This window comes from Orbicella faveolata, unplaced genomic scaffold (genome assembly GCF_042242905.1).
Source record: "Orbicella faveolata isolate gen_17 unplaced genomic scaffold, um_ofav_v1 contig_46, whole genome shotgun sequence".
NCBI classification, from domain to species: domain Eukaryota; kingdom Metazoa; phylum Cnidaria; class Anthozoa; order Scleractinia; family Merulinidae; genus Orbicella; species Orbicella faveolata.
The window spans coordinates 3,291,221-3,316,342 of record NW_028301576.1 but is presented as its reverse complement, the minus strand read 5'-3'; the positions used below and the strand labels follow the sequence as shown (position 1 = coordinate 3,316,342).

At 41.0% G+C, this 25,122-nt stretch overlaps 1 protein-coding gene across 6 annotated transcripts in view; it reads left to right on the top strand.

Moving 5' to 3' along the window:
* LOC110044027 (scavenger receptor cysteine-rich domain-containing protein DMBT1-like) overlaps nucleotides 1–25,122 on the top strand; it is a 37,579-nt gene that overhangs the window by 4,098 nt on the left and 8,359 nt on the right. For 2 of the 6 annotated variants that reach the window (XM_020749547.2, XM_020749546.2), the window contains 32 exons: nucleotides 319–488; nucleotides 1,758–1,802; nucleotides 2,200–2,253; nucleotides 2,490–2,633; nucleotides 3,390–3,499; nucleotides 3,644–3,805; nucleotides 4,490–4,577; nucleotides 4,954–5,118; nucleotides 5,561–5,704; nucleotides 6,140–6,391; nucleotides 6,816–6,926; nucleotides 7,393–7,577; nucleotides 8,091–8,187; nucleotides 8,316–8,432; nucleotides 8,702–8,857; nucleotides 9,417–9,517; nucleotides 10,315–10,500; nucleotides 10,591–10,681; nucleotides 11,455–11,790; nucleotides 12,308–12,622; nucleotides 13,245–13,565; nucleotides 14,409–14,477; nucleotides 14,841–14,935; nucleotides 15,902–16,001; nucleotides 16,631–16,681; nucleotides 17,497–17,694; nucleotides 18,370–18,561; nucleotides 21,106–21,195; nucleotides 21,814–22,176; nucleotides 23,240–23,332; nucleotides 23,757–23,834; nucleotides 24,831–24,959. In XM_020749547.2, the coding sequence (XP_020605206.2) occupies nucleotides 319–488; nucleotides 1,758–1,802; nucleotides 2,200–2,253; nucleotides 2,490–2,633; nucleotides 3,390–3,499; nucleotides 3,644–3,805; nucleotides 4,490–4,577; nucleotides 4,954–5,118; nucleotides 5,561–5,704; nucleotides 6,140–6,391; nucleotides 6,816–6,926; nucleotides 7,393–7,577; nucleotides 8,091–8,187; nucleotides 8,316–8,432; nucleotides 8,702–8,857; nucleotides 9,417–9,517; nucleotides 10,315–10,500; nucleotides 10,591–10,681; nucleotides 11,455–11,790; nucleotides 12,308–12,622; nucleotides 13,245–13,565; nucleotides 14,409–14,477; nucleotides 14,841–14,935; nucleotides 15,902–16,001; nucleotides 16,631–16,681; nucleotides 17,497–17,694; nucleotides 18,370–18,561; nucleotides 21,106–21,195; nucleotides 21,814–22,176; nucleotides 23,240–23,332; nucleotides 23,757–23,834; nucleotides 24,831–24,959 (4,808 nt within the window). The remainder of the gene's footprint in view (nucleotides 1–318; nucleotides 489–1,757; nucleotides 1,803–2,199; nucleotides 2,254–2,489; nucleotides 2,634–3,389; nucleotides 3,500–3,643; nucleotides 3,806–4,489; nucleotides 4,578–4,953; nucleotides 5,119–5,560; nucleotides 5,705–6,139; nucleotides 6,392–6,815; nucleotides 6,927–7,392; nucleotides 7,578–8,090; nucleotides 8,188–8,315; nucleotides 8,433–8,701; nucleotides 8,858–9,416; nucleotides 9,518–10,314; nucleotides 10,501–10,590; nucleotides 10,682–11,454; nucleotides 11,791–12,307; nucleotides 12,623–13,244; nucleotides 13,566–14,408; nucleotides 14,478–14,840; nucleotides 14,936–15,901; nucleotides 16,002–16,630; nucleotides 16,682–17,496; nucleotides 17,695–18,369; nucleotides 18,562–21,105; nucleotides 21,196–21,813; nucleotides 22,177–23,239; nucleotides 23,333–23,756; nucleotides 23,835–24,830; nucleotides 24,960–25,122) is intronic. The other 4 variants (XM_020749548.2, XM_089278140.1, XM_020749549.2 and 1 more) reach the window with 4 other exon arrangements.

The window sequence follows — 25,122 nt, the reverse complement described above, 5'->3', positions numbered from 1 at the left end:
GACAATTGAATTATGATCTAGGATAATGTGCATTTGTAGTTTCAAATAATTTTGTCTATATACAGTGTTTTGTCATATTCAGTTGGAACAAAGGTTGGGGTTTGTGTGGAGATCTGTTTGTGTTAGAAGTGTGATGTCATAGAAACGAAGGGATTGACAAATCTATCGTGAGGAATGTGTGAGGAATGTGTGATGAGCTAAAAGGATGTTTGCATAGCAGGGTTGGGGAATTAGTTGTATATAGAATTAACGAACATGGGGAAGGTTGTGACGTTGTATTGTCGCTTTTCTTAACTGTGTGTGTGCAACTTTTCACAGTGTTATCACATCAGACACATTGGCATGCAACTGTGCATTGAAAAGACTGATACAATGGAAAGAGGCCATATCAATGTTGAGGAATATTGCTTTAGAAGGAGTCTGTTTTTCCACAGAGTACCCACAGGGTCGATCTATCGATGATCTACCTTCAGCAGACGTTCCATGTGGTAAGTGAGTCATTAAAACTCTTTTGAGTTAGGAATGATGTTACTAACAGAGGGGGGTGATTAGGTTTTCGGATCGACGGATGTTGGCCTTAAAAAGTGCATGGATTGTGGATTTTTGTGGCAAATGAAGCAGATTCGCAGATTTTGAAAACAGAGTGGATCGTGGACCAGCTGTGCAGTTTGGTGCGGATACTGGATTGTGCCTGTATTGATGTTCAAATCTTGGGTCCTAAACGAAATTTGGATCATAGATCTTTCTTCAGCCTTGGTCGGTATGTTAATGTCGAGTTCATCCAAACTATTTCTTTTTTCGAACGAAGCTTCAGGTTTCAGACTTTTATTGGAATTGTACTATGTGAAAGTCAGCAAGCATATTGCCTTCTTTTATAATTACTATTTGGGTGAAATTTACACTGGTATTCACATTTACCAGTTTACCTCTGAGCTTTTACATAATATTTTCTGTTTCCGCATGTGGTTGTGGTTTTGGATTTGAACAAAAATATTGGCAGATCGACGGATTTGATGAAAAAAAAAGCACGGATCGGCAGATTTGCATACCCCTATTCACCCCCTCCTAACAACTATTAGTGATTGTTGGTCAAAAACAATTGTCTCTAATTATGTGGCCTGGCTTTTCCTTCAATTCTTCATAACTGAAAATGATGAAACTGAAGTAATGAGGTGAAATTAAACCAGTAAAATAAAATGTACTGAATGACCTGAGTTGTGTGGATTTCAGTAACATTTTCAGGCGTACCATACTGAAAATAACCGACCAAAAAATGCACTAATCAAAAAGGAAGTGAAAAAAATAGCATGTGACAAATTGTGAGGGTTCGAGTATCCAGCATACAGAAAAATCAAAATAACCAGCAAACAATGAAACCAAAATAATCCATAGAATACGTGGCAAAATAGACCTTTTTCGACTGGGCAGTTTGTTGCCCCATTTCAGACCTTGTGATGATACTCTTGAGAATTCTTCCTTTCACATTTTCAAATAGTCCTGTGCATATGAATAAATGATTTTAAGATGGACAAAAGAACAATTCTCTAGAGAACATCACGTGGTCTGTAATGGGAAAACAAACTGCCCAAGCGAAAAAAGATCTATTGATGACTTGATAAACTTCCAACGTTTAGCAAACTTTGGTGAACAAATTAGTGAAGGTTTCATTTAAATGTGGAACTCAGGGAAGCAGGGGCTACTGTAATTGGTGATTTTACTACATTTCAAGCAACAAAACTTGTTATTGATTTTTCTAGTTTCAGACTTTGATGACGCTGTGCTTCTGCGAAAGAGGCGTGCTGGTGAGCCATCTACTCATAGTGAATTCTATTTTCATGGCCTTGATTAGACAATGTTTCTTTCCAACAGGACGGCACTTTCTGCATGCGCTTAGATCATCAATGTATTAGGGACCATAAGGAAATTCATGCCACAAGATGTAAGCGGCCGTCCCTCATATCATTACCCATAATTCATTGTGTTGTCGTGACTTACACTTTCTGTGAAATGGCACGCGTAAATAAAATTTCAGCGGTCTGGCTCACGTGATTTTTCCCGCGATTACTACTGGCGATATGTTGTTACAGGCACGCCTTGAAATCTCAATGCCAGTGTAGAGCGCGATCTAACGGCAAGCCATGAATCCTACAGCTGATTGGCCGTTTATCAAGTAACCGTTTTGTTTTCCTTCTATTGCAGTTGACGAGGCTCAAAATGAAACGCAACCAAGTGCGAACAAAACCGTTACACCAGGTAACACATTCTGCTCTCCTCACTCATCCTATGTAATTCCAACTGGGGAATAAGTTTGGAGTGAATATTCCTAATTCGGAAAGAATTCTTTTTCCAAAAGAAAACATCATTTTGTTGCAAATCACAGTTGCCCATGAAAAGACATGACTTAGATGCCTTGGACTTTCTTGTTTTAACGTGTGTTCTGATAGGCTTTGCGTGTTCTCTGCAGTCAGTCATTATGCTCTCTCTTTCAGGTGGGTCGATATGGCCGTGTGATTTCCAAGAAGGATTCTGTCAGTGGTTTCAATTAAATGACGGAGACTTTAACTGGACGAGGCACCAAGGAAAGACAGCCTCGCATAATACCGGGCCTGACACAGATGCAACCACAGGAACAAGTGAGTTACTCAGGAAAATGAATATCATGACGATATTTTTCACCCCTTTGCAAACCCGCGAGATAAAACCTTTCGATGATAAACGAACCTCGTGAAATAGATATAACGAACTTCTTACTTAGCGAGCTTCCAATATAGCGAACCTCTCGATATAATGAATCTCGCGATATAACGGACTTCCAGTTATAACGATCTTCCCGATACAAAAAACCTCGCGATATAACAATTAATGGACCTTTGACTTAACGAGCCTCGCACTATAACGCACTTTGCGGTATAACATACCTTCTGATGTAATAAACCTCACGATATAACAAACTTAAGGTGGACACACACTCAAGAGGACAAGTGCCCTCGACTAGCGCCTACAGAAAGTCCCGTAAAGAGTTCACGGCTGGAAGGGTTTTCAGGGACAAGTTGCGAGGACTCGTCCTATCAATTCAAACCAATCTGAATTTGTGGCACAAGTTGGAAATTCTGGTTCCTGCAACTAGAGTTTTTGACAAAAATGGCAACTTCATATTCCGTGTTCAGCAAAAGTAAATAGATTTATTTCAATAGAGCGTTTTCACTCGCGTGGCCTTACGTACTTCGTAAACCTCGCAAATTTATTGGAACAGGAGAAACTGCTTACATAACAAAAGAGTTCAACTCCCACAGGATTGGTTTAGTACACCAACATGGCTGCCGTGACGTCATGTGAAAACACTTCATAGTAGACATATAAACTAACAACCTTTTTTCTTGGTCACACAGCTGAAGGATACTATATTTACATTGAAACATCGTTACCTCGCCGTCGTGATCACAAGGCTCGGCTAGTTAGTCCAACACTGGCAGCAGTACAACCTAGCAACACTTGTCAAGTATGTAAAGCTGTATTTCTATTGTTTTGAACCGATACTGTCACTCATGCTTCCACATGCGCATTAGGTGGTCATCACTGTCACGCAGTCCACCTCCATGAGTCACGCAAGCGTTTTATTTTCAGTTTTGTTTTCACTTTTCAGATGGATCTGTATATTCACATGAAAGGTTCTCACATCGGTGCCCTTAACATTTACCAAGCTCCCGTTGTTGGTTTTACAGTCAAGAAACTGTCAATCACTACAGACCAGGGTCAAAACTGGTTTAAACGACAAGTTCACTTTGACAGTGACACAGAATTTCAGGTTCGTAGAGTAAAAAGATAGTCAATGCTTTGAATTCTTCACGTGAGCGCCTTGGTTTCGAGAAATTAAATTGAGATAGGCCGTTTTACATTGCTCAATAAATCATAAACAAGGGCATACCGGTTGATACTGGTAGTTATGCCTGTGTTGTTTTAACCTTTTATGGTCCCTGAACAAAAAGTAGCGATTTTGTTTTTTTGAGTTTCTCCCATTTCTTTGCGAAATTGCTGTGATTTGGATAACGGTTAAGAAATGCGGAATTGGAATGTCCTTCATGATCCGTGAATAGAAATTCCCCCTCCCCCTATACTCCCCCTCCCCCCTGTACGCACTTACTTTCCCCCTGTACTCCCCCCTCCCCCTGTACGTACTTTCCCACTGTACTCCCCCCTCCCGCTCCCTCTGTACACTTCCCTCTCCCTGTACGTCCTGTCCCCTCCCCCAATTCCTAGCTTCTTGTAAAAAATAAAAGAGAACAAAGCAAAACTAAACTAACCTTTGTAAAAAGTACTCAAAATGGCGTATTCATATATGGGATTACCTGAAGGTATTCCAAAGGCTACGCTGATTTTTAAATAGAGCCTTAAAGTCCACCTCATGCCTGTCATGGTACAAATAGTCAGCGTAGTGCAGTTTTTGTTTTATCTTAGACGTAATATCCATTGTCACTGTTTTACATTGCAGGTGATTATTGAAGGCGTTCGAGGCAGTCAGTACCAGGGTGATATTGCTTTGGACGATATCTCGTTCACAGCTGGCTGCAAGAGACTGGGTAGGACGCGTTTGTTATTTGGTTACATTCTCTCGGTTTCATCGCGCGCATTTTAGTAGATAGAGCGGTTTTTACTCGAGTGTTGAAAGAGAGTCGCATTTGCTTGGGTTTAAAAGCATTTCGCCACCTTGTCATCCAATCACAAACAAAGCCAAAAGCAATCTGACTCGCCCGTAGACGTTTTCCCGCGGTTTGCTTCAGTTACAGGTATTTGCTTCAAGTTCTTATTGGTTCACTGGATTGTCTCTGTCTTTGTGATTGGTCAGTGCTTGTTTTACGGCTTAAAGTACACGGTTCACCAACAACAATTACCACGCTTTATTACCTGGAGACTCTTTTTTTCTGACTTAACTATGATTATTTTTTTTTCATTTAGTCCCATCTTATGTGCGTCTTGCCAACGGTTTGCAATTTAACGAGGGTCGCGTGGAAGTCTATCACCAAGGAGTCTGGGGCCCAGTTTGTCGTGTTGGGTGGAGTCAATCAGATTCTTCAGTGGCCTGCAGGGAACTGGGATTTAACGAGAGCGTCTCAACAGGAGGTAGCAAGGTGTTTGTTTCGATTTGAACACGGGCTCGTAATACATTCTACAAATTTTTTGCGATCATTTAGGAGGCAAGAAAGCACAACTTGAACGAGGAAATCAAAAATCAGCAATGGTGTAAATAAACAGACTTAAAAAATATGCAAGGATATTTTCTTTCAATTTTTTATTAGGGACCAGTATTTCGGTTAGCAAAGACTATCCTTCGTAAGGATTCAGAGAAGCTAGGTCTACATGTATGCTGAGTTCGTGGAACGCTCGAACCTAACCAGGATTATTTTGCTGTGTTTTTACACAAGACAGTCGATAGCTCTAGTCTCTTGTAGCCATTGTACTCAGTTTTAAGTGCGAATACGAAACTGACCTGCCTGCCAAACGCCTTTCTGATTCTTACAGTAGTTACTGATCCTTGCTGATATTGTTTGTGTGGCTTTCTTAGGCTCGCCACTGAGCGGTTCGTTTACCGGATTGTACAATGTCAGCTGTCAAGGCGACGAGAAGTCAATCAAAGATTGCGCATTAGGGGCGTGGTCTAACAATGCCATGTGTCCAAACAACAACGCCATCACATTGAATTGCTCAGGTGAGCGAGAAATGGCAACTTTTCATCAGTTTATAGATTAATAGTTTCCTTCTCTGCACGCAGCGGAACGGGGGAAGGGGGGGGGGGGGGGGGGCTTGCATCAAATTAAAAGAATAAAAGATAACTTTACCTGTTACCGACGCATCTCCTCTTTTTTGGCGGCCATTTTGAATTTGAAGTACGCGGTCATCTGGTTTGTTATCTCGAACTGCGAAATGTTTGAAACCTCTGGGAGTTCGGCCCATATGTTTTGCGCATCTGTTGTCAACAATTCTCAATTACTTTTTAGCACTATCAACTCAACTCTTTTAAACAAGCGGGTCTTTTCAACTGCCGCTTGTTTTAGATGTGGTGTTAAAAAGATTAATCAACCAGCTTCAATGAAAATAGTTCACATTCTTCCTTCAGAAACTCTAAACTCTTAACTTTTTTCAGGAATCCTGCCTGTATGCCCCGTGAAAACTCACATGAATTGTCCAGCGGACAGCAGTGGGTATAAGTCGTGTATCTCGCGGGCTCAACTCTGTGACTTCACCAATGACTGCTGGGATGGCTCCGACGAAATACACTGCGAAAATTACACACGTTGTGACTTCAATGATACGGGCCTCTGCGGCTGGCTGCAGGCGAAAAATGACCAGATGAACTGGACACGACACCACGGCAGTACTTCCTCCATATATACCGGTAAAAAATGATGATATCACGCCTTTACATGTGAAATACATGGCCTCGAAAATGCGTCAAAGTAAAGCTAGAAATATAGTCTATCAGGCGTCGAATAGATATCGGTAATCGTATGTGAGTGTAATTATGGTTTTACACTACCAGCGATATTTGAAAATTCTCTCAGTTGAAGTTGCGCGAGCAAACTTTAAGATAAAGACAAGTCGATGAGGTACGATTAGGTATTTCCCGTACCCAAATTCGCACACGAATGTTCCGGCTATGCCAGTAACTTGATATCGTAGGATGTCAGGACATTAGACACGGCTCAGTTCTGATTGGCTAACTGGGAGTTTGAGTACGGTAAGGCAGTTAGTTGTTCTCTTAATGCTCGTAAATGAAGCCAATTAGCATAACAAAACACGTCAATAATCTGTTCTTTTAGGCCCATCGAAGGACCACAATGGCAATGTTGGCGGTTTTTATTTGTACATAGAAGTTTCCGGTCGGCAAGGTGGCGAAAAGGCCAGAATGCTCGTCACTCCGAGATTTCAAGGTAACAATTAGTCACCACACGAATCGCTAGAGACTGTAAGGTTATTCTATCATTACAGTTGTCATAATTTGATTGCAAAGTCTCTAATGTAGGCGAAGGCGCGGACAACAACAACAACTTTTATTTCACCCCAGATTTAAACATTACAATGTTGGTTATAGATTAAAAACAAAAATGATAGGGGTGCTGGCTACCCGAGATAATCCAAGAGTGAAAAATGCCAAGCAGCTGGGTAAAAACAGAGGCCTAATGATTATCACAATGGACTGGCCGGGGTGATTGCGTCTCTCTTGCCGAGGTCTTTTCCACCTGGAAGTAGATTAGAAGTATATACTGAGTTAAGTTGGCAGATAAGCTTCAGCACAAGCCACATGCCAATTCCTTGACTGTCATGACCTAAATTTACCTTCACATTACAAAGCAGTACAAGAGTCTTGTGGTAATAAATGATTTATTTCATGCACAGGCGATAACAATGGGCTGTGTAAATTGAGGTTCTATTATCATATGCAAGGATCTGGGATCGGCGCTCTCCGCGTGTTAGTCGCTGACCGGTATTCTCAGCGTACACTGTGGACGAAGTCCAGTTCGCAGGGCATCGACTGGGCCAGAGCTGAAATACCTCTTGTCAACATGTCTTCGTCGTTTTATGTAAGTTTTTCAACATACCAATAGATGGACATTATAATTCGATACAAATTTTTGGCGATAATGGTGTTGTTTTCAAATGTACCATTAACTAAAACAGTAGGTCTGCCCTTTGAACGCAATAATTCCAAAGGTATTCCCTTGGCCTATGTTTATTATCGGAGCAGTGGAACTAAATATTTTAGGTGCATATATAAGATTACCGCGTGGTAACCTCTTTAAACAAAACGATTTGAAAGACACAACTCTTCCCAAACGTGTGTTGGGTGAACTTCATGAGTCTCTTCATGATCATATTCCGTAAAATAGAAAATAATCTTTCCAATAGGGGACTTACAATCTGGAGAAGATAGATGTTTCCTTTTAAGATTTCTTTGTCTTATTTTCGGGAGGAGCTTGTTATCGCCGGGAATTTTGCGGTATTTCTGCCAATCCGGGCGGAGAGTTAGTGGACTACAGAATGGAAACTCAGATTTTTTTGTTTTTTTCGTTTGTTTGTTTGTTTTTTTTCTTCAGGTGATGTTTGAAGGCGAGCACAGAGGAGTCAGTCCACACGGGGACATAGCTATTGATGACGTGTCGTTTACGCCTGAGTGCAGGCCTGCGCCTCATGGTAGGGTTATTTATCCTCTCGTTGTAGATATCAAATGGTCTTCTTTAGAGAGAAGTACGCCGCTGTTTTCGTATGGCTTCTGCAAGACTCATTGTTGTTGAGCTGTTTTCTTTTGTTTTACATTCTAGAAAACGTCGCGTGTAGGGACGGTACCTTTCAATGTCGAAGTGGCGAGTGTATTTCTTTGTCTCTTCAGTGTGACTTTAATGATGACTGTTTCGACGGTTCGGACGAGCTAAACTGCGGTAGGTTATCTTTTTGCTTTGTTTTGCTACTTTTCTTTTTTGTTAGTCTGTCGCGGTCGGGTGCAAAGCGGACATAAGGTGCGCGTATTTTCTGATGAAATATGCGCACCATGTTATAATTGTTTGCTCCCTCCTCCTTGTGGTAAAACAAGGCGTGAGGGCGCATGCGTAGCATGTTTAATGTATCTGGTACGAGATTACCGCTGGGTGTGTTTCACTGCTCTGCTCTTGTCTCTTGTGCAGTGCTGATAGTTCTTACAACTTTCCAGGACTCCAGACACCAGGGAGATGCGACTTTGATGTAGACCTTTGCCACTGGCAAAATTTGACAGATGATGATTTCGACTGGCAGAGACACACTGGAGACACTCCCAGCATTCAAACTGGACCTATGTACGATCACAGCAAAGGTTATAGAGGTGGAGGTAGGTGCGATGCTTGGTATAATGAGCACGCTAATGAAAACAAAGATGAGCTGGAGGGATGTTTAACTGCTTTCTACTTTATAACCTGTCCAGTGTCCTGTCTCATGCCCTGTCTACACTGCGCTGGAGAAATTCGAAAACGGCGTTTTCACTCTGAAAACGCATCAAATGTTTTCGATTCCGTCCACACAGCAATCACCGGTCAGTTTGGATTTGTGTTTGAGGAAAACTCGGAAAGGAAATCACATGATCATTGTGAAATCATCGTTTTCGAAAAGCTCCGCTTTCAAAATGTCTTCTGTCCACACGAAAACGCAAATCCGGCGTTTTCAAATTCCTCCTGTTTGAAGAGCGTTTCCGGAAAGCTCTTTTTCGTGACGGATTAGTGTGGACGGTAGGCCTAACCGTAGAAATAATGCGGCGTTTTCAAATTTCTCCGGCGTAGTGTATGTGGGCGGTACCTCAGGAGTCGTAAATTACAAAGACGTAATGAAATAAAGCTGTAACTTGATCGATACAGGTCAGTTTGACACTTTTTTGTACGTTGGCATTTTTGCAGGTTATTACTTGTACATAGAGGCCTCTTCCCCGCGGAAACAAGGTGACATAGCCCGGATCATGAGCCCGCAGTTTATGTGGAAGAACGTGGCCAACTGTACGGTAAGTCTTCGTCACGTGATTTCAATGGCTGTGCAAGTGCGTTATAAAATCTTTGTTCTGTGTATTTTGGAAAACGTGAACGACGGTGGCTAATTTTTCGTGTTTTCATTTGGAATTTAACGCTGGTCTTACATATATTGTGCTTGAGCCATTTCTCAGACCGGTACGGCGCACTGAACAGATCTAGACATCTAAGAAATTCGAAGGTAAACTACAAATTCATTTTTTACTAGGCGTCGTCCTTTGCGTCGCGGTCGCTGTCGTGATTGCTTAAGCTTCCTATCGAAACCGTTTTCCTTGGCATCCCATATGGCATTGCGTTATCGCTTGAGCTCGGAAGTGCGTGTCCCATATGGCATTGCGTTATCACTTGAGCTCGGGAGTGCGTGTCTCGCGGAACGCGTTAAGCCGCTGTTGAAGAACTGCGTGACAAAATGTACATTGAAACACTCAAAACTTTCTCCAAAACAACATCTAGCAGCACTGGGAATTTACTTATGTCAGACATTTTTAACGATATTTACGTCCTTTAGAAAGATTATCTTACAACAACGCAAATGTTTTCCGTTTGCACACGTAGTGAAATAAAGTTCCTTTGATCAGTCTGGGAAGAAGTGACAATGCTACAGTTACATCAAATATTAACCGTGTTAATGACTTTTCATTAAATCAGGAGCCATAATCGTGGTCGCAGAATTTGCTGATCATTTCACATTGTTGGTCAACGTACCAAGGTGTATCATGCGCGTGTAGGCTTTTGTCCTGCTCGGCATTAATTGATAATCTTTGGTTTTCAGCTTCGCTTTTATTACCACATGACTGGCCTCTGGGGATGGTCACAGTCGATAGGGACTCTGAGAGTTCGTCTGAGAAATACCATCACTGGCTTGGAAACTGCTCCCTTGTGGGAAAAATCTAGTGACCAAGGGAACTCGTGGATTAGAGCTGATGTTGCCATAAACACAACGTGGACTGTGTCCCAGGTAGTTCTCAGATGATGCTTTGGAATGATGTTACATACTGCCATACATTTTCTCATGAATTAACTAATGAGTAACCCTTCCCTTTGTTAGGTTATATTTGAAGCTGAGAGAGGAGCGACATTCCATAGTGATATCGCCATTGATGACATATCATTCTCGGCCCAGTGCTACCCGTCAGAAGGTAAGGAACTGTGTGTTATCTGATGTTGTAGCACTGGCTTTAGCACACGATGGTGTTGCACCAGAAAACGCTCGTCTGTTTTGTAATTTGTTCAGTTAATTCCTTCGCTTCTGGGCATACTCTATCACCTTTCAAAGCACAGACAAACACAAAATTGAACTTCAGTTTTAATGACGATTTCCTTCGTAACCTCTTCAATTATCTGCCATGAATCAAAGGCCTTTGCATTTACGTGCTATTTTGATAACATTTCATTTCATTTCATTTCATTTCATTTCATTATATCATATCATATCATATCATATCATATCATATCATATCATATCATATCATATCATATCATATCATATCATATCATATCATATCATATCATATCATATCATATCATATCATATCATATCATATCATATCATATTAGCTTTGCCTTTATGATACAAATAAAAGGGGAAAAAAACATTACAATCAATATGTAGAGGTTTGGCAGGGACATGGCAACAGCTAAGCAGCCAATTACAGCGGGCCTAGAAATAAAATATAAGTAAGAAGAAAGAAAGAAAAACCACATTACATGCAGCACGTTATTGGTACGTCTACGTCTTTCAATTGCCGATGTTACTTTTGAGTTTTATTTACTTCTTTGTGTTTGTTAACGTTTCTTTTGAAGTTGTTTGTGATATGACGATTAGTTAGCACATCACAAGCAAAAAACACATCTTTGCTTACCACAGCCACAGGCTGTACTACAATGCTGCTGATCTTCCTTCTTTAATTAGCCGTGCACATCTACAAGAATTACGACGTTCGTTTAACGGATGGTAAAGATGGCTCATTTGAAGGGCGCGTCGAGGTGTACCGTGTAGGTGCCTGGGGCACGATTTGTCATGACGGCTGGGGTCCTAACGACGCCCAAGTTGTGTGCAAACAGTTAGGGTACGCAGGAGTGAGGACTGTCCATCAAAAGTCCTATTTTGGTGAAGGGCGGGGACCGATCTGGTTGGATGACCTCGCCTGTAACGGAAGCGAGACTAACCTTGGTCAGTGTTCCCACAATGGATGGGGGAGCCATGACTGTACTCACGCACAAGATGCCGGCGTTGTTTGCGACACAGGTAACAGGAACGGGAGCTATTTGACGGGATGGGGGAAGGAGCTAATTATCTTGCAAAAATTTGCGTTTTACAGCTCAACAACTCTAACCTAGGCGCCGGACAATATTTTCTACAAATTTAACGAATAAAAATCGTTTTCCAACTAATCATCAATGTAATCAAGCTGTACAATACAAAGGCAACAGATTTGTGGTCAGTTTCATTAGTAACAATTATAAAACTTTTAAAATGCCAGTGGTCAATTTGCAAAGAATTTGTTTTGGCCTTGGTCAGAGTACTCGCACTGTGAAACTGTTTCAAGTGTGTCTGGAATATTTTCGTTGTAAATCTGGTGGATATTTGAATTGATGAAAATTGATGAGTCGCTTTGCCAACTTGTTTAATTAGTTTGCCATTGCGTGCAGTTCTTTAGTCCTCTATAAATTTCTTTTAAACTGGACAAACCGTATCAACTGCTTACAATGTCAACAAGTCAACATTGTGAAAAACAGTCACATAGTTTATTTTCTCTAAAAAGATGGTGGCAGTGCAACAAAAGCTTTGAGGCTTCGAGATGGTAATGGTACACGCAGTGGACGAGTGGAGATTTATTACAGTGGCTCATGGGAAGCCATCTGTTTCGATGGCTGGGATATCCATGATGCCTTTGTGGCGTGCCGTCAGCTGGGAAATTCTGGTGCTGATCGTATCACACGCGAAACAGCCAAGGGCATTACGAGTTCGTTGAAAAAGGTGCGGTGTAAAGGAAACGAGAATACGCTGGGAGATTGTGATCATGATGGTTGGAGTGTGGGAAACTGTAGCTATGGATATGCTGGTGTTGTATGTACCGGTATGTTGGTCTTTAATTCATCATTTACCTTGTTATTGCTCAGCTTTCGATTCAAACAATCGTACTTTCAGTTGTCACGCAATCTTTATAATGTCACGTCTCGCAGGTTTTTGTGCACTATCGTCGGAGAGTAAGGATTGTGTGACAAGAATTAGTGCGACAAGTCGAACTCTTGGACGGCTCCGTCCACACTACGCCGGAGAAATTTGAAAACGCAGCTTTATTTCTCAGCTTAGGCCTACTATCCACCTAATCCGTCACAAAACGGAGCTTTTCGCAAACGCTCTTCAAACTGGAGGAATTTGAAACGCCGGCTTTTGCGTTTCAGTGTGGACGGAAAACATTTTGAAAACGGAGCCTTTCGAAAATGATGAAGTCTTGATAATCGTGTGATTTCCCTACCAGAATTTCCTCAAACACGCTTCCAAAATGACCGGTGTTTGTTGCGTTTTCAAATTTCTCTGGCGTAGAGTGGACGAAGCCTTACTGTAAGAGTGAAGTGTTCCTTTCAATGACACATCAGTGTTTCTTGCCAGGGCGTAGAACCGCCGGAGCGATGAGGTCAGATCGTACCTCTTGTGTGTTACAGTAGTTAAGTTGTTTTCCTTTCTGTGTGTTGTAGAGCAAGGAACTGCCGAAGGAAATATACGACTTCGCGGCGGCAGCTCTGAAAAAGAAGGCCGTGTTGAGGTGTTTCACCGGGGAGAATGGGGTACAGTTTGTGATGACGGCTGGAAGACAGAGAACGCTAGAGTTGTCTGTTTTGAACTTGGTTTCACAAGCGTGAGAAAAGTTTCGCAGAGTTTCGGACCCGGCGCTGGAAAAGTGTGGCTGAGTAGAGTTAACTGCTATGGAAACGAGTCTGCCCTCGTCAAGTGTCGCTATACTCCGTGGGGATCCAGTTCTTGTCGACACTCGGAAGATGTTGGTGTTATATGCTCGGGTAGGCGATGTGATTTTGTTTATTAACCATTAGCTGTGTTTCTCAACTCGATCTGCCTTGTATCCTGATCTCACTGGTTCTCGTTCTTCTCTTTTTCCGATCGCAACAACTTCCTGAGCGAGTTGCTCAGTTCAGGAAATGAAACAAGCGAGGAACTTTTGGGATATTTTGGATACTTGCCTTTCCCTTTTCCCCTTTCTTCAAATGCTTGATTTTATTCAGTTCATTTTTTCGTTTTTATCACAACATTGTTTTTGCTATGTTAGTTTTAAGTTTTTGCAGTCTCTCTCCTAATCCTCGCATTCAGGAAGAATCGATCTGTCGTACTGTGAAAACGAAGTTATGCGTTTATTAACTAAAGGCTTTTGAAACGGAGCCAGGGTGTTAAAAGCCCGATTAAGCTAACCCAGGATTAGCAAGAATTTTAATTTTAGTTTTGTAACTTTTCTGTGAGGTTTTCTGTTGATATTGCTTGTACTTCAGTTTTGAATTTGAATAATCTCAAACGACACAAAACATAAGCAGTGAAAACCCTTAGACAAGAGTACTTCGGTCAACTGTTATCCTGGGTTAGCGTTAACCTGCTTTCGAACAACCTGGCCCTGGATGAATTGTATTTCAAGCTTGATTTTTCAGCTCAAGGAGTATTTTCTACACCCAGCTAGTTAGTTAGTTGAACGATGTAAGCACCTCCTACGCCGTGTGGAAGACCAAAGTTCCTGCAGATGCGATAGTATTTTCTAAATCTTCATGGGCTATTAATTCTGTGAAGCGTTTTAACCATAAATTATTCCCAGTTATCACGGAAATAGCTGTTAATTTTGTTTGTTTTTTCGTTTTCAGATGAAGCTTATGTCGGCTGCTACAAAGACACACGGGATCATGTCATGACTCACGAATTCACTGCACCAAGTGAGAACAATGCTCAATTTTCCGAACGAAGTTATGGAATATTAATTTGCACTACGCGCGTGACACACGCGCGGACTTGTCATGGTCATAAGTTCAACGCGCGCGACACGCGCGATGACTGTTAATTATCATCGCTAATGAGGGTTTTAAGAGATCGTACGCATTTTTTTTTTCGTGTGAATGACGCGGTCTTCTCGTGTGATGGTGAAAAATGAAAGCAATTGCGTTTTTTTTGGACGTTGTACAAAGATTTGTGTTATTCATAAAAGGAAGGCGAAAAATGTTTGTGTTTTCTGCTATACAAACCTTCTTCTTGATTTATAGAAACAGTTGTACTGACCAACATTTTCCGTCAATTAATAGCAATGACCCCTGTGAAGTGTGTGCGCCGTTGCCAAAGCAAGGGCTTCAAGTACGCAGGCGTGGAATGGGCTAATGAGTGTTACTGTGGAAATCACGTGAGTTACAGTAGTGTAGTAAGAAGTACTGAAAAACTTTAACACGACGTCATACCAATGCAAGTACAATATAATTAAGTTAATAGAATGGTGAAGTCATGCCTGCTTTCCATGAATGCCGCATACTGTTGTATGAAACATGTTCAGGGTCCTAAATTAACTTTTTTCGGCAGGCGCCAACTGGCGACTGAAATTTTTTTTTTTCGGTCGCCATACGGAAAAATGTGGTCGCCAAAAAGTGTCAATAAAATTTTTCCTTTGCAGCGAAACACAAACCAAAATTTTTGGTCGCCACGGGCTTGCCGGCAAAATATTTGCATTCGATGTAATCAGGAATCAAACCAGTGCGCAAATCATCTTTTGACCACTTTGACAGATCTACATTTCCACCTTTTGACGCCCAGAGAATATCAAAATCTTCATCTAATTTCTTCGCGGACGTTCCGTCTCCACTTTGTAATAAATTACGGAAAGATTTCAGAACATCTTTGGACACCACATCGCCTGAATAAATATTCATCAAGAAAGAACGCATGGAGCCTCTTGCGCCCGCAATACGTATGTTATGGGAAACCGCTAAAAAAAACATGGCGGCGAAGCTTCGCACTGATCGTAGCTGTAAAACGTTGTGGTAGATTTATAATAACAGGAAAATCGGTTTTACACTTCAAAAGCAGCGGAAAGGTAAAAAGGAAGTGACCAATTGGCTGTTGGCTTTGAATTTTATTTTAATCGATTTGGCTGAAAATCAAAGTTATTGTTTGTGTAATTATCGTGGCATGAAATAGTTAATCGCCCGCTGACGACCAGTTGTGAAATTCTGGTCACCAGTGCAAAATTTTTAGTCGTATTGGCGACCAGGAAAGCGCAATTTTGGACCCTTATGTTATGACAATCTCCACTTGTTTGGGGATGAAACCATTGCGACTTGAGTTGTTTTCATATTTATCCCGTTTTTGTTTACAGTATGATAGATACGGTAATTCTTCCTCGTGTAATCTTCCATGCATTGGAGACTCCAAAAAAATCTGTGGAGGACCATGGGCGCTCTCTGTCTATAATACTGGTGAGGATTTCATTCGTTTACTTAAAATTAAAGAAACCATTTCAATGCCTGTTATAAGAAACGTTATGATGAGTGGTATGACATGCGCACCGATCGGCGGAATCTCTGCCATTATTGACTTATGACTGAATTTTACCTCTGCTCACATACGATGCAAAAGCTCACATGGATGAGTTTAGTTTTTTTTTCTTTGAGAAATATTCGTTAAGGCGTCGCTCACTTTATGCGTAGCTCAGAAACAACAAACGAACAATAAAGCGTTCTCGTTTTAAAGCAGGGTTTTTTAAATTACAAACTAGACGAAGTAATATATCAAACAAGAAAGATCGTGTTTGACCCCATTTCCAACCACCGACAAGAGAGTTGAAAATACGACGCGTAGCGGAGTATTTTTTACGAACTTTGAGGTGCTTGGAAATGCGGTTTAACATGATTGATGTATCTCTCTAATCTAAGCTAAAACTACGGGAAAGTGGAGAAATAAAATCGCAAAAATCTGTTATATCGACCCAGCCAGGGTTGTTTTTACCGTCAACGCGTTCCCACTGAGTGCTTTCCAGGTGCAGCTTCATATAATCTGTATTGCCATTCACTCTTTTTGAACGTTTTATTGATTTGTTCCTCCTTAGATCCAGCAATAGTGCCCACTGCAATACCTGGACATGACCCAGTGACACAAAGTAAGTGTTACTGTACTGCAATTGAAGCTCTCTTAACAGACACTCTCGTAAGCAGACAGCTCTACTAACGACCGCCTTCACAAAACCCCGTTTGCTCTCCCATACAAACTCTGTATTTACTCTTTCCTGTAAGCGGACATTCTGGTAAGCAGCCGCGGACACTTGGAGGGCTTACGATCTAGACTTTTTCTTTGTGTATCACTGCTTTTTGTTGCAGTGAGACTTTATTGTTACGGCCGGCTGCAATCATAATTTGTTCCTTTTCAAATCACTAAAGCCTCGTGTACACGATCAATTTTCATGTGACAATTTTTATTTGTCACATAAAAGCCAATACGCCAGCTTTTCAGCAAATATATTTGTCACGTAAAAATTGGCCAATTTTCCTCATCTACTCGAGCAAAGAAAAATTGTCACATAACAATTGCTCGTGTAGACGAGGCATATGGGCCAGCCGTGGTACTACGGTATACGGTATTGTGTACATGCAGTTATCGTCACTATCGCGGCATTGCACAAGGCAATGAAACAAAAACAATAAATAAATAATTTGGTGGTATTTTTGAATTCCCGGTGTTTATTGTAAGCTGGGCAAGCTCCCGTAAGCGGGCATCTTTCCCTTATAACTCTAGTGGCTGCTTACGAGAATTGTTTTCGTAAGCGGCCAGTTCCAGTTACGGACAGCTTTTTCGCGTCCCGTAGGTGTCTGCTTACGAGGGCTTCCTTTGTATCTACATAATGTACTATGAGCTTCTATCCAGGGTCTCCACGATATCGACATGGTATTGACACTCCACTTGGTTATAATTTTTCAGGTTGCACAAGACGTATTTATTTTCTTCTCCAGTGGCACTATAGAATCCCTCAACAATTCTTTGGCGGCAATCACAGAACGGGTTGGATTACATCGCCAGATTTTCCAAATGACTATTATCATAACACCGAGTGCATCTGGGTTTTAAAACTTTTGCCTGGGACGCGAGCAAAAGTCACTTTCAAATCTTTTCGAACTGGTGAGACTAACGAAGCTTTGTCATGCTGAATGTACATAACTGCTTTCAACTTGCAAAATTACCCTCAAAATTTTTGTTCTCTAAGGTAGAAAGGTAAAAAATAAAAAGTAAAACTACGCCCCAAGCTAAACGAGAATGGCAGAGTAGTGAGATCGCTCGCCTCCCACCAATGTAACCCGGTTCGATTCCGACCCGTAGTCATATGTGGGTTGAGTTTGTTGTTGGTTCTCGCTTTGCTCCGAGGGTTTTTCTCCGGGTTCTCCGGTTTTCTTCCCTCCGCAAAAAACTAAAACTCCAATTACCATTTCGACCAGGACAGAGGACCTGCATGAAAACCGGCTAAGGCTGATGTGTCTTCCTCTCTAAGTATTGTAATTTCGTTATTTATTTTATTGCGAATGTAGAGGAGTAATAACGGATTTTGAATGACATGACACCTTAGAGAATCAAGTTTCTTTTCCCCGCGAACATCAAGCACCCTTCCGTTTGTGTTGTCCATGTCGAAGAGAGAAGTACTAAATCTGTCAACAAACGCAATCATTCTAAGTGACGTCTTCCTTTCATTGTGCACATCAATGAAGAACCATTTCACGGATTCATGCGTCGTATTTTATAAGGGAGTTCTAAACTTTCTCCATTCACTGATATGAGCTTAATTGTTTGTTCTTTTGCAAGAACGAACTCACGACTATGTGGAAATAAGGGATGGAGAGAAAGACTATTCTGTGCCCCTTACCCGTTCTGGTGGACTCTCTGGTAATAATAGCAACTACTCAGTCATGGCTTCCGGTAACGTGATGTGGATCAAATTTTACTCCGACAATTCAGTCTCCGAGAAGGGATTCAACCTCACATATGAGGCCGTTGGTGAGTAAATTAGTATTTTGTAAATAATGAATTTTAGGTAATCAGAATTTGACTTTGACTTGACTAAGGAGTGATTGAGAAAACGCAACCAGGAGACCTGCAAAAGTTTACACAGTAAAGGAACATGCTGATGGGGCTGAGAGCGATTCACGCATCAATGGCCAAAAGAGGATTAACAGAGATGCAAAAATCAAGGGCCAATAAAGGAACACGATTAAGGGATCATTATTATATGGCTTGTTCTCGTAGCCGATATAACGCGCGTTCTGATTGGCTAATTGTAGGGCGTTATTCCTACGTAATGTCCAAGGGCCGATTACGGGCACGCAAAAACGAAGCAAAAGCCATATAATAAACAACTTATTAGCCTCGAACGTTCGGTGTTGACGAGAAAATCTCAAACCTTGACCTTGCTGTATGCCGCAAGTTCTCGGTCTGAGATTTTCCTATGGAAAGCTATAAATTTCTTGTGTGGTTGTTTATCATTATTTAGTGTGGTTTCTTCATTATATTTTGTAGTTACTTCATTACGTTGTGTGGTTTCTTCATTATGTGTTGTAGTACTCCATTATGTTTTGTGATTTCTTCATTATGTCCTGTAATGTAGTCCTGACGTGGTGCGTTTTTATCATGATGTGGTGTAATAACTTCATTACGTGGTGTGGTTTTATCGTGATGTATTGAGGTTGTTAAGTTATGTTTTGTGCTCTTGTCATGATGTAATGTGGTTACGCTGTTATGTTGTCTGGTATCTTTGCTATGTGGTTTGATCATTATGTGATGTGGTTTCGTCTGTATGTCTTCTTGACCTCACTACCGATACCAAGCTCTACTGCCCAGGCTTCTTGCTATCACGAACTGGTTAAACTGGTTTTTAGACGGGTCCCAGTTCCTTCTCTTCCCCAGTGTTAAAGGTAACAAAATGGCGGGAACAAGCAACGACAATTTGTCAACTATACTTGACAAGATGCACCTTGGGCATCTTATTGAGAAATTCCAGCGTGAAAAGCTAACTGTGGGTCAAATATGTAAGTTATCTTCTGAAGAAATGGACCCTGAACATCATAGGTCCTTCGACGTAGACGGCCTTTCTTCCCGTTTTCGACACCTTCATGATCGACCTTATGATTGCTGTCACAGAGCCTCATCCTCTGAACGTTTATTCCCCGATCTGCCAGTATTTGCTTTAGCAGTCCCTCTTCACAAGAAGGATATTCCCTAGTTATTTCCTCTACAACTTCATCAAGCTGACTTTCTGTTTTTTTCTGTGAACTGCAACTGACTGAGGCCGTAACAACCCATTCTTCGATAAACAGTACTTTCTGAAACAGAAAGTAACGACGCAATGTCCTTATTATTAAAGCCATCCTCCAGGTACCCCTCTAAAACTGACTTAGAAATTAAGTTTTCAGGAGCGCCGCAAACTTGTTTTCCTGGTTTCCTTGACGTTGGATTGCTACCGTAGTTTGAACACCCTAACCTTAAATTCATCATTGCGTTGCGATCGTTCACACCTAAAAGTTCCATTTCTTCAGAAGATAGCTTACGTGTTTGATCCACAGTTACCTTTTCACGCTGGAAGTTCTCAATAAAATGACCAAGGTGCATCTTATCAAGTATAGTTGACAAAACGTCGTTGCTTGTTCCCGCCATTTTGTTGTCTTTAACACCGGGGAAGAGAAGGAACTGGGACCCATCTAAAAACCTGTTTCACCAGTTCGTGATAGCGAATAAAGCCTGGGTACGAGAGCTTTGTATTGGGAGTGAGGTCAAGAAGACATACAGACGAAACCACATCGCGTAATGATCAAACCACATAGCAAAGATACCAGACAACATAACAGAGTAATCACGTTACATCATGACAAGAGCACAAGACATAACTTAACAACCTCAATACATTACGATAAAACCACACCACGTAATGAAGTTATTACACCACATCATGACAAAAACACATCACGTCAGGACTACATTACAAGACATAATGAAGAAACCACAAAACATAATGGAGTACTACAACACACAACGAGGAAACCACACAACATAGTGAAGTAACTACAACATATGATGAAGAAACCACACCAAATAATGATAAACAACCACATAAGAAATTTATGGCTTTCCCTATTTTCCCGTAAAGACCTCACTCTCGGTTAATAAGTAGTTAATATATGCACCTAACTGAAACGCGAATGGGTAAAGTGTGCATCCAGCCAAGTGGTCTATATCGCCGAAGCTTATCCCGGTTTCCGTAAGTTTCCCAGAACTGTGAGAGCAAAGTGTCTTGCCTAAGAACACCACACAATGACCCTGTGCAGGGCTCTAACCAGGACCTCACCATGAGGAGTCCAGACACAATTAATTGTTTCAGTGATGTACAAAGAGAAAAAGAAAGAAATCAAGGGCCAATAGCGGTACATATTTTAAGTGTCAATTAAGGTACACAATGTAAGTGTCAAAAGACGTACATAATAAAGGAGTGAGTTAAAAGTTCATGTACATTGCTGCTACATCAGTCTAAGTTTCATTTTTTCTCCACAGGTGCCCCGACTGTTGCTCCTCCAAGTACCTCGCCAGTAACAACAACTATTGCGCCATCTGAACTGCCTCTTTATCAGATGGTAGAAGGAGGTATGTTAAGAATTCTTTGTAGAAACAAAAAAAATCATACCATCGTATTTTCTTTCTTTTGCACTGAAATGCACCATGCTGTTATCAATTTGTCATATACTGAATTATAATTTTTCCATATTTGTGTCGCAATGAATTTTACGAGCACTGTATTTACATACAACTGACCAATCCCAGTGCGCGTACTATCTGAGAGTTAATCGCAATTAGTATCACCCAACTAGTGGGCTAATGCAAATCCTGCATTTTAATTGGCTACGCTACTAGAGGACTATCAGTAATAGTCCTGGAGTAGCGAAATTGGGGCAATTGAGCGTGACGCTTTCTTTCGTTTTATTCCCAAATAAACATTTCTTGAACTTGCATTTGCTAACTTTACTATTGTCTTTTCTATCCGACTAGTTGGGTGATACTAAAACAATTAGACCCTTCGCCCTCAAGAGCCACAGGTCAATAGCCCATTCAGCTTCGCTTAATGGGCTATTGACCCGTAGCCCTTGCGGGCTACGGGCTAATTGCTAATGAGCAGTGAAATCCCGCGTCAAATTTGTCTTCATGCGCAGTTCGCTGTGGTATTGTCTTAAAAAAGTGATTTTCCACGTCCTTTTGTTATCAAAGGATGCAACGGCAATGATGCTGTGAACACAACATATGGCTACTTTGACTGGTATCACAACACTGGTTTTGTTCAAAGCACCAACTACCCAGAACACTACCTCAACAACCAGGACTGTCGATGGTTTATCAAGGTAGCACCCGGCTACCGGATCCATGTGACAGTAGATGACGCCGACATCGCCTATGCAACGCATGTTGGGAGCCTGGGCGACAGTTTGCATGTGGATGACGGGAGATCTTTCAGAAGTTCCCATGATTACCTGCCGCCGTGGACTTTTTTGTCGGCCGGTTCTCTTGTACGTGTTCGTTTCGAAACAGACGCACATGACACTGGAAAGGGATTTTATCTCCGTTACGAAAGAGGTATTCTTGGAATTCTTTCATTTGTGCTAATTTCGTGCGCAATAGGTCATGCTTTAGGCATGTCAGATTCAGCGAAACTTTCCATCTTTTATCAACGAAGGTTACGTTGTGTTTGCGTTTCTTATAATGCCTCATTTACACCAACCAAACTTGTTCAACTAAATCGGGTTTAGGTTTTTCCAAATTGTCGATTACGTTTTGCAGTCATTTCGAGAAGACAAATTTCAAACCACCTTGCTAACATAGTTTTTTTAAAAAAAAGGGTTTTTCCTTGTTAAGTTGTGGGGTGTGCACGATATGTGCAACTAATGTTTAACCTTTTGTAGTTAAACCACCCTTTAACAGGTTTAACATGTAGGTATGAACGGGGTATTAGACACTGTACAACGTTACTGACAATTCACACACGTGCACAAATAACATTAATTCACGTAATGTATCGGAAAGGTGTTAATTCTAAGCTCTTGTTGTCGGGTATTTAATCGTGGTAGTAATATAGCCATATCTGTTGGTTTTGTATATATATAAATTATAATTATATTGTCAAGTAGTACCATTGCTCCGGCTCCTGGACGTCAAAAATAAAATTTTGTGTTGAACTGTTCCTAGCTGCTACAGTTCCATATTAATTCACCATAAAAGGGTTTTGCGTTGGCTAAGTAATTCGTGTATTCAAACTAAAGCTGTGTTCTGGACTTGTTGCAGTTGGTAGCTTTACTTGTGAGCTCTTGTGCACTGTAGTTTAATAATAGTTTAATGGCCAAAACTTTGTGTGAAGCACTATTTTGTTTTAGTTCGCTGCTGTTCACTGGCAGACTGCAGTTAACTTAAACTTTGCCGCCTATAAGTAATGTGAAGAAGCCTAATTAGCAATCTTTGTTGACTTCCTTTCAGTAACAGTTTTCGTAACTGTCACTGGCACTCTCTTAAACTGTCTGTAGATTTCAGCTTCTTTCAATTTCTTAATCGTTGTTTCAGTAGTCGAGAAATGGTCGTTTCTGTATGAGAAAGCTAGCAATGTAGGTTCACCTGAGCCAATTTTAACCCACTTATTCATGTCCAGTCAATGTAACTGAAGAAAGTTCCACCGCACACACGCCTCGTTTGACGACCTCTGTACAAGTATCTGTTTCGAGTCCGCAGATGACGTCTACAGGTAAAGACATCGCTTTTACTGCATGACTTGCATGCGACCAATAGATTTACTTAGTGCATGCGTAGGCGACAGAGATGGAGAAATTTCGATGGAAGGGATAAGTGTATTGAAAAAGTTCTCATCTGTCGACAACCGTCGTTGTTAATTTACCCTATGAAGTTTTTTGTTCTTCATAAACCACTCTGTCCACTGGATAGCGTTATCCACTGGATAGCGTTATCTGATCGTGTCCATAATTGTCAGAATGAAATATTAGATGATGAAATTGCAAAAAAAAAAAAAAAACATCAGGAATGGAACTTGTCGGGAGAAGCTGGTTGCCGTACGGATTTTAATAAAGCTGTGCTGTTCTAACCTATTAATACTTTGGCTGGCTGGGTTTTTTTTTTTTTTACTAACAATTGATTAATATATTTACGCTTAGCCCATTTAATCCTGGCATCAACAAGTACATCGACTGTGTTAATATCAACAATCCAGGCATCGAGCCCTCCTGTCCGAGGTATACTTTAACAATCAGCTTAATATTCAGCTTACATGAAGCATTAACATAGAGGTGAGAAGTGATCGACTAATCGATTGAAAGAAGGAACTGATGAGTTACCTCGTCACTACTCGCGTGTGCACGCGAGACGTGTTAAGCGCGCGAGTGTATGAGAGAGTTACCAACATTGTGGTGAAGGTTGTTTGAAATGAGTATGTTTTAGTCATTCCCCGCAAAGAAGGAAGGCTAAACAAAGCAAGGCTAAACTGAGCCATCTTACTGAGCGTTGATAAAATTAGCATTTGACATAGAATGAAATAAGAAACAAATTCGTCTGTGAAGAGTTAAACAGCCACTGAAGGTAAACCACCATAAAAAATTCTCTTTTTGGTTTTTGTTTTTTTGTTCGTTGGGACGCGCTTCGCATGCGCAATTGGGAGGTCTAAAGACCAGCTAATATTTTCGTGATGCAGTGAGGTCAGCGGTAGACGGTTGCCAAAAATACATTCGGTCCCAGACTTCGCACGTGCTGGCAAAAGTTCAAGGTGGAAACAAAATTTAATTTGCCTGTCGTAGAACGTACGAAAAGGATTGCTAATTATTTTACTTAATTATGGTGAAAACAAATCGCTTCTTTGCACTTTAAGAAAACGTGTAAAAGTAAGGAAACTTTGAATTTCTGTGTTCTTGCAATTTTAATGTCGTAATTAAAGAAAAGATTTCCGAAAAGGACAAGTTGCTCGATTGACATTTTCTTGAATCTTGTCGCTCGACCGTGCCGCTTTGCAAGTTGAAAACCCTTGTTGCTAGTATTACCACCTTTGTAACATCTTGAGTGAAGAAGGATTGAAAAAACTTTAAGACATTGTCCCGCGGCAAGCTGAAAGAATATGTCACCCTTACAACTTAACCTTGATTAACAATGGCATTGAAAACAGAGCATCAGTTTAAAATATAAACAACCATTATTTCTCTATTTTTCGTTTCGCATCCGACGAAATTTGCTGCAAACAGCGCCAATTCACGAGACAGACAATAATACCACAACAATTACGTCATTGTCAGCGACCTTTATGACGTCATCTTCAGTCACTTTGACATCTACGGTAACAGCGACGCAAGTAACTGAAGATTCCGTCACAGGTAATAAATATGAACTAACATCCTTCGAAGGTAACGCGGCTGAGTTACTTGCTTTTTACTAGCTAACTGTGTTTTCAAGTATTACACGCGTTAAAAACTGTAATTATTATAAACTGTAAGTAACTACAACTCCCCTAAACGCAAACTCAACATGACGTAGCAC